At 39.7% G+C, this 12,033-nt stretch overlaps 1 protein-coding gene across 2 annotated transcripts in view; it reads right to left on the bottom strand.

Annotated features, from left to right (window-relative positions):
• The window catches only part of TTC1 (tetratricopeptide repeat domain 1), a 46,186-nt gene that overhangs the window by 6,019 nt on the left and 28,134 nt on the right, over positions 1–12,033 (bottom strand). The window contains exons 7-8 of one of the 2 annotated variants that reach the window (XM_030572214.1): positions 6,820–6,874; positions 1,504–1,598 (exon numbers count right to left, since the gene is read on the bottom strand). In XM_030572214.1, coding sequence (XP_030428074.1) covers positions 1,519–1,598; positions 6,820–6,874 — 135 coding nt within the window. In that variant the 3' untranslated portion in view covers positions 1,504–1,518. Of the gene's footprint in view, positions 1–1,503; positions 1,599–6,819; positions 6,875–12,033 lie in introns of those variants that run through there. The other variant, XM_030572213.1, reaches the window with a different exon arrangement.

The raw sequence follows: 12,033 nt of genomic DNA, 5'->3' as shown, positions 1-12,033 counted from the left end.
CTGTGCTTGGACACACAAGTGACCCAGCAACAAAGGGCATGGCTACACTTGCAGATGTAGAGTGCTTTGAGTTAAATGAGCCTTTGTAGAGCACAGTAGGGAAAGCGGTGCAATCTGTCCACATTGACACTTCAAGTGCACTGGCGTGGCCACATTTGCAGCAGCATTAGGAGTGGTGCATTATGGGCAGCTATCCCAGCATGCAAGTGACTGCAACGTGCTTTTAAAAAGGGAGGGGTGGGGGGAGTGTGACAGGGAGTGTGTTGTGTGCATGTGGGGGGAGAGAGAGTGGGTTTTTGGAGGACTGAGAGCATGTCAGCATGCTGTCTTGTAAGCTCAGACAGCAGCAGACCCCACCCTGCCTGCCTCTCTCTCTCTCTCTCTCTCTCTCTCTCACACACACACAGCATTCCACAGTAATGGTTGCTTTGTCTCGGAGCCGGCTGTCAGAAATGGAGCTTTCAAAGGCCATAGCCCAGGGGTCCCCAACGCGGTGCCCGCAGGCGCCATGGTGCCCGCCGGGGCGTCCAAGTGCACCCACATACTGACCAGCGGACAAGCATCCGCCGAAATGCCGCCAACAAGCAGCAGCATCCAGAAGCATTGCTGCTGAAATGCCGTTGAAAATCGGTAGCATTTGGGCAGCAACACCTCTGGATGACGCAGCTTGTCAGCAGCGATGCCTATTAACGTTGCCGCTTGTCAGCAGAATTTTGGCAGATGCTCGTCCACCACCACAGTCCTCCATGGCTTGTTATCTGGCACCCGCCAGACGAAAAAGGTTGGGGACCACTGCCATAGTCGAATTCGTAAGCAAGTTCAAAACAATGACAGGAGTGGCCACTTGACTTAAGGGGATTATGGGATGTTTCCAGAGGCCGAGCAGAGCTCAGTAACACAACACCACCTCATTCACACGGCTGCCTGGGCGCTGTAGCCAAGGCGCAACAAACGTTATTCCTCTCGCCAAGGTGGAGTACCAGCAGCGCTGTAGCCGTGGAGTCAGAGCGCTCTACTTGTCTTGCCACTGTGGACTGGCAGTGAGCTAGGGTGCTTGGAGCTCCTTTACTGCGCTGTAACTCTCAAGTGTAGCCAAGCCCAAAGTGTTCTTATCTCTCAGCAGTCAAGTGCTTATTTGTCCTGGAGCAATGTCAGGTGCTCTCCTTTCTGAGAGTCAGTGTTTGCTCACAACAAGGTCATTTCGATGGACATCAGTCTTGACATTTTAAAAAGCATCATTCACACAATCTACTGTGTCCACACTCTACTTGGAGTTTCACCATAAGCATTTATTAGACAATACATTATAGTTATTTACAGATTCTCCATTAACCTCTCAAATACTGCTGAAATCAACAAAGGAGGTGTAGAAATGTGTGTAATCTATTATCATTCAGCTAGATGAAATTTAACTCCCCCTGGAAGTCCGGATCACTAGACAGATACACAGGAGTATACCCCTGTGTGTTTGTTTATGAACAGATCTGATCTTGATCACTACTGAGTCTTGTAATTCTTCTAATATGACTCTGCCAGTATTACCTGTTTGTTTGGAAATGCAAAGATAAGCAGAATAGCGCTTTGAAATGTCTCCTGTTCTACAAACATAATATTAATCAATTAAAAAAAACAAGGCATATTCATTTGCATGATGAGTTTTCATCCATGAGCAAACTGCTGCATTTCTAACAACCTCAGTGAACAAGTTAAAAAGAGCAGAGCAAGTCTGCTCCCTTCCCCCAATCACGCATTCAAAATAAAGCAAAAAGCAAGCTCACAACTGATGTAGATTTAGTTGCCGACCATTTCACATGATCTCACATTCTCCATACCTGTAATATCAGGGCTTAGCAGACTAGTCAGAACTTCATCTGAGTTTGCCTTCTAGCAGAAAGGAGCAATTTTCGTTTTCTTAGGCACTAAATCTAATGAACGTTTGCTGATCTCATATAGTGCTGAGGAAAGCTGGTGAGAAAGGAGGTCAGGTGCTCTGTTTCCTACTGGTTAATAATGTGATTATGCAATAAGCACGCTTTGCAGTTTTCTGGTGGCTCTCATTTATGCCCTTTACGCAGAGGTATCCATTACTTTTTATACGATTTGACAGATTTAATGAACAGGAGGAGCTGGGTCAAAGAGATTGGCCAGCAGTGCAAGTGGCACACTGCCTACAGATTGTATAGATAGTTTTGGCAGTTTGATGCTTCTCTTTTCTTTTTGTGGTACTATGCACAAAACCTGTACTGCTACCACAAACCGCAAACTGCTCAAAAAACAGCATTCAGCTCTTAAACTTCCTGTAAATAGGTAGGTTATGGTTCTCAATGAATCAATCAAAAGAGAAGCAGCAAATAAAAACAAACTGAGATAGGTTATTGCATGTTCATGTCCTATGCAGTACAGCTGTAACTATGTCTGTCCCAGAGGTGAGGTAATATCTTTTACTGGACCAACTTCTGTTGGGGAGAGCGAAAGCTTGTCTCTCTCTTATCAACAAAAGCTAGTCCAATAAAAGATATTACCTCACCCACCTTGTCTCTCTAATGTTCATGTCCTGGCAATGTAAGTTAGGCATAAGGTGTTCACATTGAGGAAGTCAAACGGAAATTAAAAAAGTCATGCAAATATATTGTATATCTACAAAGATTTGCATAAGTTAAGCTTCTGCCATGTTTGTGAAATTGAAAAATAAGCAGAAGTTAGTTTCAAGTGATTATTCCAAACAGGCAAGAGGCAGCAGTCATCTGCAGAGGTTGGCTGGAAGCATGACAATCATTTAATGTGAATGCGAGTCTTTAAGTAGTTCTACGGTAGTTTAAAGCTTTAAGGAGAAACAGGCATTGTCTGACACCCAAGTGGTTTTTATGTTCCCATCTTTATTCTGTCAGTTGTTTATTGCCACATGCACCAACACGTTCACATGCAAAAATTCCCAGCCAGACAATCCATAAGAAAAATGCAGGGAAGAATGTGTTCACTGACTTATTTACCCACAACTGATTAAGATGCTGTGGTTTTGCGCTTCTGGCACATTGTGCTGTAACAAGTTGTAGCAGTGGAATAAGAATAAGCACTCTATGCAACACTTGGGAAAGGAGCAACTAACTCTACATATTAAAATGTTGAGGTTTGTTTATACCTACATGTAGCTTTCAAGACAAGGTGTTAGTTTGCTGATTTAAATCTATCCTTGGGGACAGAGTATATTTCTAACTAGAAGAATAAAAACCTAGGTAATTGATGTTACTGGTGGCTTTATCCATCTAAAGTGAGAATTCACTGTGGTGGACAGAATTTAATCTGTAAAATCACATGGTGAATCCCTACCAAAGAATGTTGTTAGCTGTACCCTTATCTTGCAGAGACTTAAGTGCATATTTAGTTTTTACAGGAAAAGGGGCTAAGCTGCCAAAGCTTTGAAGAGATGCATTAAATATATTGCTCTGTCTTTGACAGCCCTTGAGAAGAGGACTGGGCAGGGGCAGTCTCATTATTAGCACCCAAGGTGATCTACCACGTACTCACTGTGTAAGTGCCCTAAGAAAGGTGGTGAAGAAAACAGTTGTCAAAGTAGCTACAAATATTAGAAATTTTCACTCTCTAAAATAATTAAAAGCTTAAATGAAAAAAAAGTTATTTTAAAAAAAGACCAAAGCTCTTTTATTGATGTATAGTGCATGTTTGATAGGCAGAGCAAAGAGTCATGAAAACTAATTTTTATGTTTCAGACAGATGAGATTTGATGTAGCTAAGTCTGCTGCACTCAAGAATGGGACTGTCTTGCAAGAAGCGAAAGAGCTTGAGCCTAGAAAGCACATACAGGAGCTTTCTAATTTCACACTCACTCAAGACTCCTATTCCCAGCTGGAGTACAAGGAACTTTACTGTGAAGTGGGAAGTTCAAGGGACTAGCCTGATCAAAAATCAATATTCCAAATTAGTTTTTAAACTCTCCTATGGTGCCTATGTATTACAAGGATTCTCCAAACATGCCTGCTGCAATAGTGGTTGTAAATGGAACAAATAAAATAATACTTCTGTGTTACAGAGTACTATTAGTGACACAAGACACCATGTCAAGCTGACAGTTTATGTCAAGCCCTTAGACTACTATATCAAATCAGCATCTCTTGCACAAGTAAATTTACTGCATGTAAGGTTGGATGCCTCCCTACATCTCTCAGAAATCGAGTCAGTGCTTGGCTGCGTACGTCCATGCTGCCATATATGACTGCTGATGGACTTAAGTCATTGCTCAGCTCTGAGACTAGGGACTTTATTCCTCATTTGGAGGTAAAACTCCCAACAAAAGAGCAGAATCTGATCTTGGTTACACCAATTTAAATCCAAAAGCCAGACACTTCACTGGATTTAGTGAGATCAGATGTGGCCCGAAGTCTACTCTCTGCACAGGACAGGGCTTGTAATGATGGCTTACGTTGCTAAGTCTATTGTTTTAACACAGCCTCAGATGATTAGCAATGAAATCTTTCCGCCGTCAGTACCATTAGCACTAATTCTGACAGAAAAACAAGTATCCAAAAGTTCCAGAGACCTTTTTCACACAGACTCATCTCTAACTCACTATACTCAAACTAACCCCAAATCCTGAAAGCAAATACTTTCCTTTTCGAATTATCCACCATTGTAATTTATTTTGATCAGCACAACACTTTATATTTTATTGATAAACGTTTTCAGCCTCTTACAAATATGGCTGATGAAACTTGCGATGTGCAGCAGCTCTAGAAATCCTTATTATGTGCAACTTCGCTTAAGCCTACTGGGAACAGACAAGTACAGAGCAGGAGTAACTTGAGGACTCAGCTTTCAGCCTCACTGCTCTACAGAGAAGAATTCAATTTAAGAAAACACAGACTTCAGCAGCAGCTCTTGAAACAATCCTTCCTTCCTAATTTTTTCAGGGATTACACAGCCTCACAGAGCACAAGACAGATGGAATGTTTTTACCCTGGCTCTTACTAGATCAGTCAAAGGATAAGGGACACTTTAAAAAAAACAAACAAAAAAAAAATCATACATGTATGAGAACTTTTTAGCTACTATTGTCAATCTGAGGCTGACTAACCAGATAAGTAAAAAATTATTTCTAGATTTTTCAGTCTGTTTTGTGCATTCAACAGCACTGTCTAGTCAGTTTCAGTTTGTGCCCTGTGTGACCACTTGCCCTTTTATTTATGCATCTTCCAAACAACAATAATAATAAAAGGAGAGAGGATTTTTTATGAAAATAATAAAATAAGGAAAATAAAATAATAAAAGCACCAAAAGTGTCTGGACAACTCAGCAGCATAGTGTCTACTAACTGCTACCAACTCGTTTTCAAAGTGACTAGATTTCATTTGACAGTATCCTTTAAATACAAGAGAAAATGCAGTATTTGTGCTGCTGAAAACTGCATCCAATATTCTCATTACTATTTTTAAAAAAAGTATTCCAAGCACCTAATTTTCATCTGTGTTTAGCAGAGAACTAGACTTCATACAAGATGATTACTTACACTCATGAATACCACATTTGAAAACCAATCATACTTGGCCAATGTGTACTAAAATAATAATTCTGTTCTTTTTTCCCCCCCAATTCCTTATTTCTGAGAATTGCATGCAGGTGCTCAGACACTGCAATCACAGGTGCATATAATTACTTAGGGTCTGATTAAATCAATGAGATGACTGTTTTGCCTGAACAATTTCATTAACAGTACCTTTTGGCACAGATTTGCCTGAGAGGCAGTATTGTCCAATGGATAGAGCATTGGGTTGGAAGTCAGGAGACTGTTCTATTTCCAGGGAGCTTAATGACCTGCCGTGATGCTTTGGGTAAGTCACTGCACCTTTGTGCCTCAGTTTCCTCATGTGTAAAATGAGGATATTAATATTTACCCTCCTATTAGAGATCCTCTGAGATCTATGGATGGAAACTGTCACAGAGCCAAGTACTTTCTCACAGCCACTCTTTTATGCACAACAGATTCAGAGATGTATAGGCACTAAAGCTGGCAAAACAGCTTTGTTTGAAAAATTGACACAAAACTGCCTCTAAGAAAAAGTGTCTCTGCCAAATTTGTTTTTGAAATTTTCGTTTAACAAAAATGGAAAAATTTCTGCAAAAGATTGAAATTTTCAAACAATTTTTTTTTTGGTGTGGAAAATACTTAACATGTTTTGACCAGCTGGAATATGCACTTTACAAAAAGATTTGGGTAATTTTAAAAATGTCATCTCATTAAAAAACTGTTAGAAATAGTCTGTTAGGTCTGAAGGGAAAGAAAATTTGGTATTTTTATAGTCCCTTGTTCACATTTATCTTCAGAGTCTGGTATAAAAGAAAACTGATGTTCTTTATGCAGAACAGACAGAGTTCTTTTCTAGCAGGATAGGTCAGAAGTGTGACACATTGGCAGCCCTATGAGGTGAAAGACTGCATATGACAGAGCTACGTGTAGCACAAGCCAGGAAGAGATTCACTTTTCACAGGTACTAAAAATTTAATTTTTTGTTGTTGAGTGTCTCGGACAGTTGCTTATTTAATTCCTCAATAATGGTTTCAGCAAGGCAATTTCTAGCAGCAGAGTTTTCCATGGCTGGAGAGGAGAGAACCAAAAAAATCAAAACAAGTCCCACCCCCCAAAACAGACATCTAGTAAGTTTTTTTTTTCCCCATTTCAACAAGTGCTTTGGGATATTGCCCACTTTTGTCTGCAAAGAATTTTACTTAGTCATGCAGTTTTGTTATTTCTACAAAACTTCTCATAAATTTTACTATGCATACAAATTATATGCATGAATTACTTACCTAACATTTCTGTCTTTAATCTTTCATTCCGCTCTTCAATCTGTCTAGGTAATCGCTGAAAGAGTATAAGAGAAGACTAGATTCAGAAGGATGCTTTTGGCAATCTTGTCAGATAAACATATAAACTGTATTTTGCATACACATACCCAGGACATAGACCCACTACTTATAGTCTAAAAGAAATGCAGATGTTAAACAATGACGCTTTCATCTTGTTTAGAAACCTAATGTCTGCCCCATTAGATAAGGGAAAGTGCAATGTTCATTTATAAATCATTTTTCATTTCTAGGTTAAGGTGGTCAGATGGTGCCTATTTGTTTTCTAGTATTTTAATTGAAAAGCAAATCAAATTTAAAAAACAAAATGACAGAATAAAAATCTATTTTTAGCTACATCTCCAGTGTGACATTTATTAGTCTTAATAAAAGAGCCTGTAAAAAGCCAACTGCAATCAGGCACGGTGTTTAAGTTATGAACACAGACATATTAGGGATGTGTGTGTGTGTGTGTGTGTGAGGGGAGATTGCTGGGAAACTGGGACATTTGCATGAGATTGTAGAGAACTTCCATTTTATGAAACATCAGAAAATTTCAGATGCTGCTTCTGCCAATGTTCTTTAAATTTGCTATTTATGCACCTCAGGATCTCTTGTTTTAATGAAGACGCACCTTGTTATGCAAGACATGACACAACCAAATCTGAGAGATGACAGAATGTTAGAGATCAAGGACTCTATGCTGCAAGTTCCTCCATGGTGGAGGGGAACTCCAACACCCACATGAAGCCCCACTGTGCAGGATCTGGGTCCTAGTTACACACTCTTCTTGCCACTGGTGCAATCCTCAACAATAAAAAGCTTGCAAGTTTATTCTAAAACACGTATATTAGACAATTTTACACACAGTCTTACATTTCTAGAAGTTACTGATTTCTTAAAATTATGCCTAAAACAGTTGCTAAGCGATCAAGTCAGCTCACACCCTTATAGTGCATTCTGCAATGAGCTCTTGCTGGATGAATACCATGAAAATATTAATGGGAAGTTTGTTGCACTGTAAGTGTATGCAGTACTTCACCAAGACAGAATTAAGGGATTCAATTCACCACTTTGGTAAAGAAAACAAGGAACAGTCTAATGTACATTGATTCACAGAACCACCACTATTAGATGCATTTTAATTTTGTTATAACAATATAGTATGGAAGACATCCATTCATTGTATATCACACATATATTCCAAGGCTTTATATATATATATTTTTGTTGGGCTCATCAGCTTATAACTGAACATTTGAGGGAGTAATTCTATGCACTGAAGAACTACAATCACAGCTCTTAATGCTAGCAGCTCTTCTTGCTGGAGACAGACCTGTGAAGGAGCAGAGACAGAAGAGCTCCAGCAGTAGCCTCCACAGATGCAGAAATAACAATCACTGCTTATGATAACATGGGAGGAATTCACTTCACACCTGCTCCTGGAACTCTAGAGATCACCTTTATACATAGAATTCACTTTTCAGGGGGGATAAGTGAAAACAGCCCCTTCCCTGCAAGTATAAGCAGGAGTTGGGAGTGAGTGAATTGTGTATTCAGAGGTAGTGGAATCTCAGTTTCAGCAAAGGGCGGAGATACCAGGTAGGAGGGAGGGAGGGTACAGAGTGTTCCAGATTCCCCTAACTCTAGGTAGTGGGTTTCATGCATAGCTGTAATATGTCATTAGCAAATCTCTCACCTAGGTAAGCATAGTAGATCCCTAATACTAGCTTTGACATTGACTTAGTTTATTAAGAATCCATATGACATAATGTTCTTGTGCACTCATCTCTGTGGCTGCAGAATCATCTACAGTAACAAAAGTTACTATTTATATGCTATTATAAAATTATCAGAACATGTTTTAAAAGATCCAGACCCCTCCAGTTACAACCTGGCACAGCATATTTGAACTGTTGGAGAATTATGTGTTTTATTGGTCTGGATTATTTCTATACGCCACCACCATAAAAAACTCTGAAAATAAGGTTACAGTTTCAAAATGCTGGATTTTAAATTATTCTTTTCTTGTAACAGTTTGCTTCTGAAGTTGGATCAAGAACTAGAACTGAAGTTTGCTTCCTTTGTTACATTCTGTAATTTAAAGCCTTTCTGAGCCATTATATGTAGGTTTGCTAACCTGACATTCTTTTTATATCTCCATATATTCTATCTAAATAAATATTTATTTATAACAAAGAAAGAAGCGCCTGTAGAGAGAGAGGCGCTTTTTAAGATTTCTTTGCAAACCATTACAGGCTGGTAAAGACACGAGATTACAAATAGTATTGGGTTGTTTGTTCTCTTTTTGTTTGTTTTGCTTTTAAAAGAATGTCCTTGCAAACTCTAGCTGCCTTTACTATGCTGTATTAGAGGCTTGGCAGGTATGTGGGAGACCAAGATGCCCCTTTGAGTTTCCACCATTACTGCACACATGGAAGAGTGTCTTGCTATGCCAGAGCTTCAATACTAATGAGAAAAAACAGGCTTTTAAAAAAAAAAAAAAATCAGAAAAACTGCAGCAGAGAGAGGTCTGTTAGGGTATGTGATAGACTCATTTTTTAGAAGCCCCATTGCTCATTTACAGCTAGATCAGACAGTTGTTCAGGATAATGCACCAAAAAAAATAGCCAGAAAGGCTTTTCAACAGATAGCCTTTAGGGAGTGGCTCCCACAGAGGAATGCAAAAACCTAAACCCTCCTCTCTCGCCTCACTGATATTGATCCCCACTGAACTACCAGGCAAATCGCATCTTAGGCGCATTTAACATGCACAAATTCAGCTTTGTGCGATCGGCAAAAACAGGGAAAAAAAAAAAAAAGAAAGAAAAACAATATAAAAACTGCATCTGTAGTATGAGCGATTCTGCCCGCCCTTCAACTCCATGAGTGTTTCACTATACGTGGTTTTCGCTTTACATGCTAACCGGGGAACGGAACCTTTGTGTAAGATGAGACTTGCCTGCAGTTATTTCTGCTAGAGTGAGTAGCAGTGTTAGTGAAAGACCTCATGTTAACATTAAAGTGTGCCACTGCAGTGGTGTGTAGACAAGCCCTCAGTATCTTGCAGGGGGTGTACTGCGAATTGGACTAAAGTAAGATAGGTGACAGAACAGGGTACATAGGCATTACTTAACTTCTCTTTACTTCCTACAAAAAATAAAGGCTAGTTATCTAGCATTTAAAGACCTTTTGAAAGCTACACATCAAAGAGAGCACTGTGCCCAACCCTGATCAGTACAAGGTTGTATCTCATGTGTCCCTGCCTGACTGATACAAGATGTTGAGTGTCTCATGCTGTCAGGCTCTATCAGAATTAGGTACATTTTCACTGGAAACAATCTTTTGTGATTCTGAAACTCACATTAGATTGGTTTTGCAGGCAGTACATTAGTAATGAGAACCAATTTCTGTGGCCTAGTTTACACTTAAAAGTTTTGCTGGCATAGTTATGGTGGTTAGGAGTTTTATTTTTTCCGCAAGTCACCCCCCTAACTGACATAGCTATTCCAGCAAAAGCCCCAATGTAGATGCAGTTATATCAACAAGAGGCAGTCCTTTTTGGCAGCATAGCTTATTTTATTCAGGGAACTGGTTTAAGCGATACCAGCAAAAGAATTCTTTTGCTAGTATAAACTGCATCACCACTAGCTACTAAACCAGCAAACCCTTTCTAGTGTAGGCAAGACCTATGACCATTTAAATAAGAATTTTCAACCAGACAAAAAACTCTCTCTCTCTTTTTTTGGTAACATACTGTTAAATTGAGCATTAATGATGGCCAGTGGCTCACCAACGTTGGACTGTGGAACATGTGTGCTGGTCTATTGATACCTGGCTGGTTATATGGCTCTTCTCTGTTTTCAGCTGAGAAACTGCATCTTGATTCATTAGGATGGCTTTTGACAGTCCCACATGACACACACATAAGCAAACTAGGAAAAGGCAGCCTAGATAAAATTACTATCAATGTGGGTTCACAATTTCTTGAAAGACTGTACTGAGAGTAGTTTATCAAAAGGTTTGCTGTCAAACTGTGTGGGTGTGTCTACTGGTGTCCCATAATGATTAGTCCTGGGTCCAGGCCATTAATGACTTGGATAATGGAGTGGAGAAAGTGCTAATAACGTTTCCAGATGAAAACCAAGACAGGAGAGGTTGCATGCACTATGGAGGAATGGATTAGAATTCAAAACAACCTTGACACGGTGGAGAATTGGTATGAAATAAACATGAAATTCAATGTAGACAAATGAAAAACCAAATACACACCTAGCCAGTTATTCCCCATTTTGTAGTTAGTAATACTGCCGAACAGGATCTGGGGGTTATAGAGGATTACAAATTGAATACGAGTCAGTAATGTGAAGCAGTTGTAAAAGGCTAATATAATTCTGGAGTTTATTTAACAGGAGTGGGCCCTGTAAAACACAGGAGGTAACTGTCCTGCTGTCCTTGGCACTGGTCAGGCCTCACCTAGAATACTGTCTCCAATTCTGGGGAACTTACTTTAGGAAAGATGTGGACAAATTGGAGACAGTCCCAAGAAGAGCAACAAAAACAATAAAAGGTTTAGGGAAGCTAACCCACGAGGAAAAGTTAGCAAAGCTTGGCATGTTTAGTATGGAGAAAAGACGACTGAGACTTATTAGGTCCCAGACTCAAACAGGTTAAGGTCTGTTATGACCAGGACTGTGATCAGTTCTCCATGTCCACTGAACGTTGGACAAGTAGTAATGGGCTTAATCTGCAGCAAGAAAGATTTATGTTAGAAAGTTTTTCCTAATATTTATCTATAAGAGTAGATAAGCTCTGGAAGCAGCTGCCAAGCGACTGTGTGAAATCATCATAATTGAAAGTTTTTATGGATAGGCTGGACAAACACCTGTCAGGGATGGTTTAGGTTTACTTGGTCCTGCCTCAGCACAGGGGGCTGGGCTTGATGACTTCTTGAGGTCTCTTCCACCCCTACATTTCTATGATTCTGTCATTAAGAGGCATTTAGATGCACCTTATCTGCTTTCTTAATATTACTTTCCCATATATACCTACTGCAGTAGGTATCACACAGAGAGGTTATACAGTTTTGAAGGGGAAGTAGTCTACAGCGTCTTGAATGGAAGAAGCATCCATGAAACATTCTATAGAGCTATGGTTCACTATGTCAGAGTTTAAGAA

Source organism: Gopherus evgoodei, chromosome 8 (assembly GCF_007399415.2).
Source record: "Gopherus evgoodei ecotype Sinaloan lineage chromosome 8, rGopEvg1_v1.p, whole genome shotgun sequence".
Classification (NCBI taxonomy): domain Eukaryota; kingdom Metazoa; phylum Chordata; order Testudines; family Testudinidae; genus Gopherus; species Gopherus evgoodei.
The sequence above is the reverse complement of the archived record's forward strand: the minus strand, read 5'-3'. Positions and strand labels throughout refer to the sequence as shown.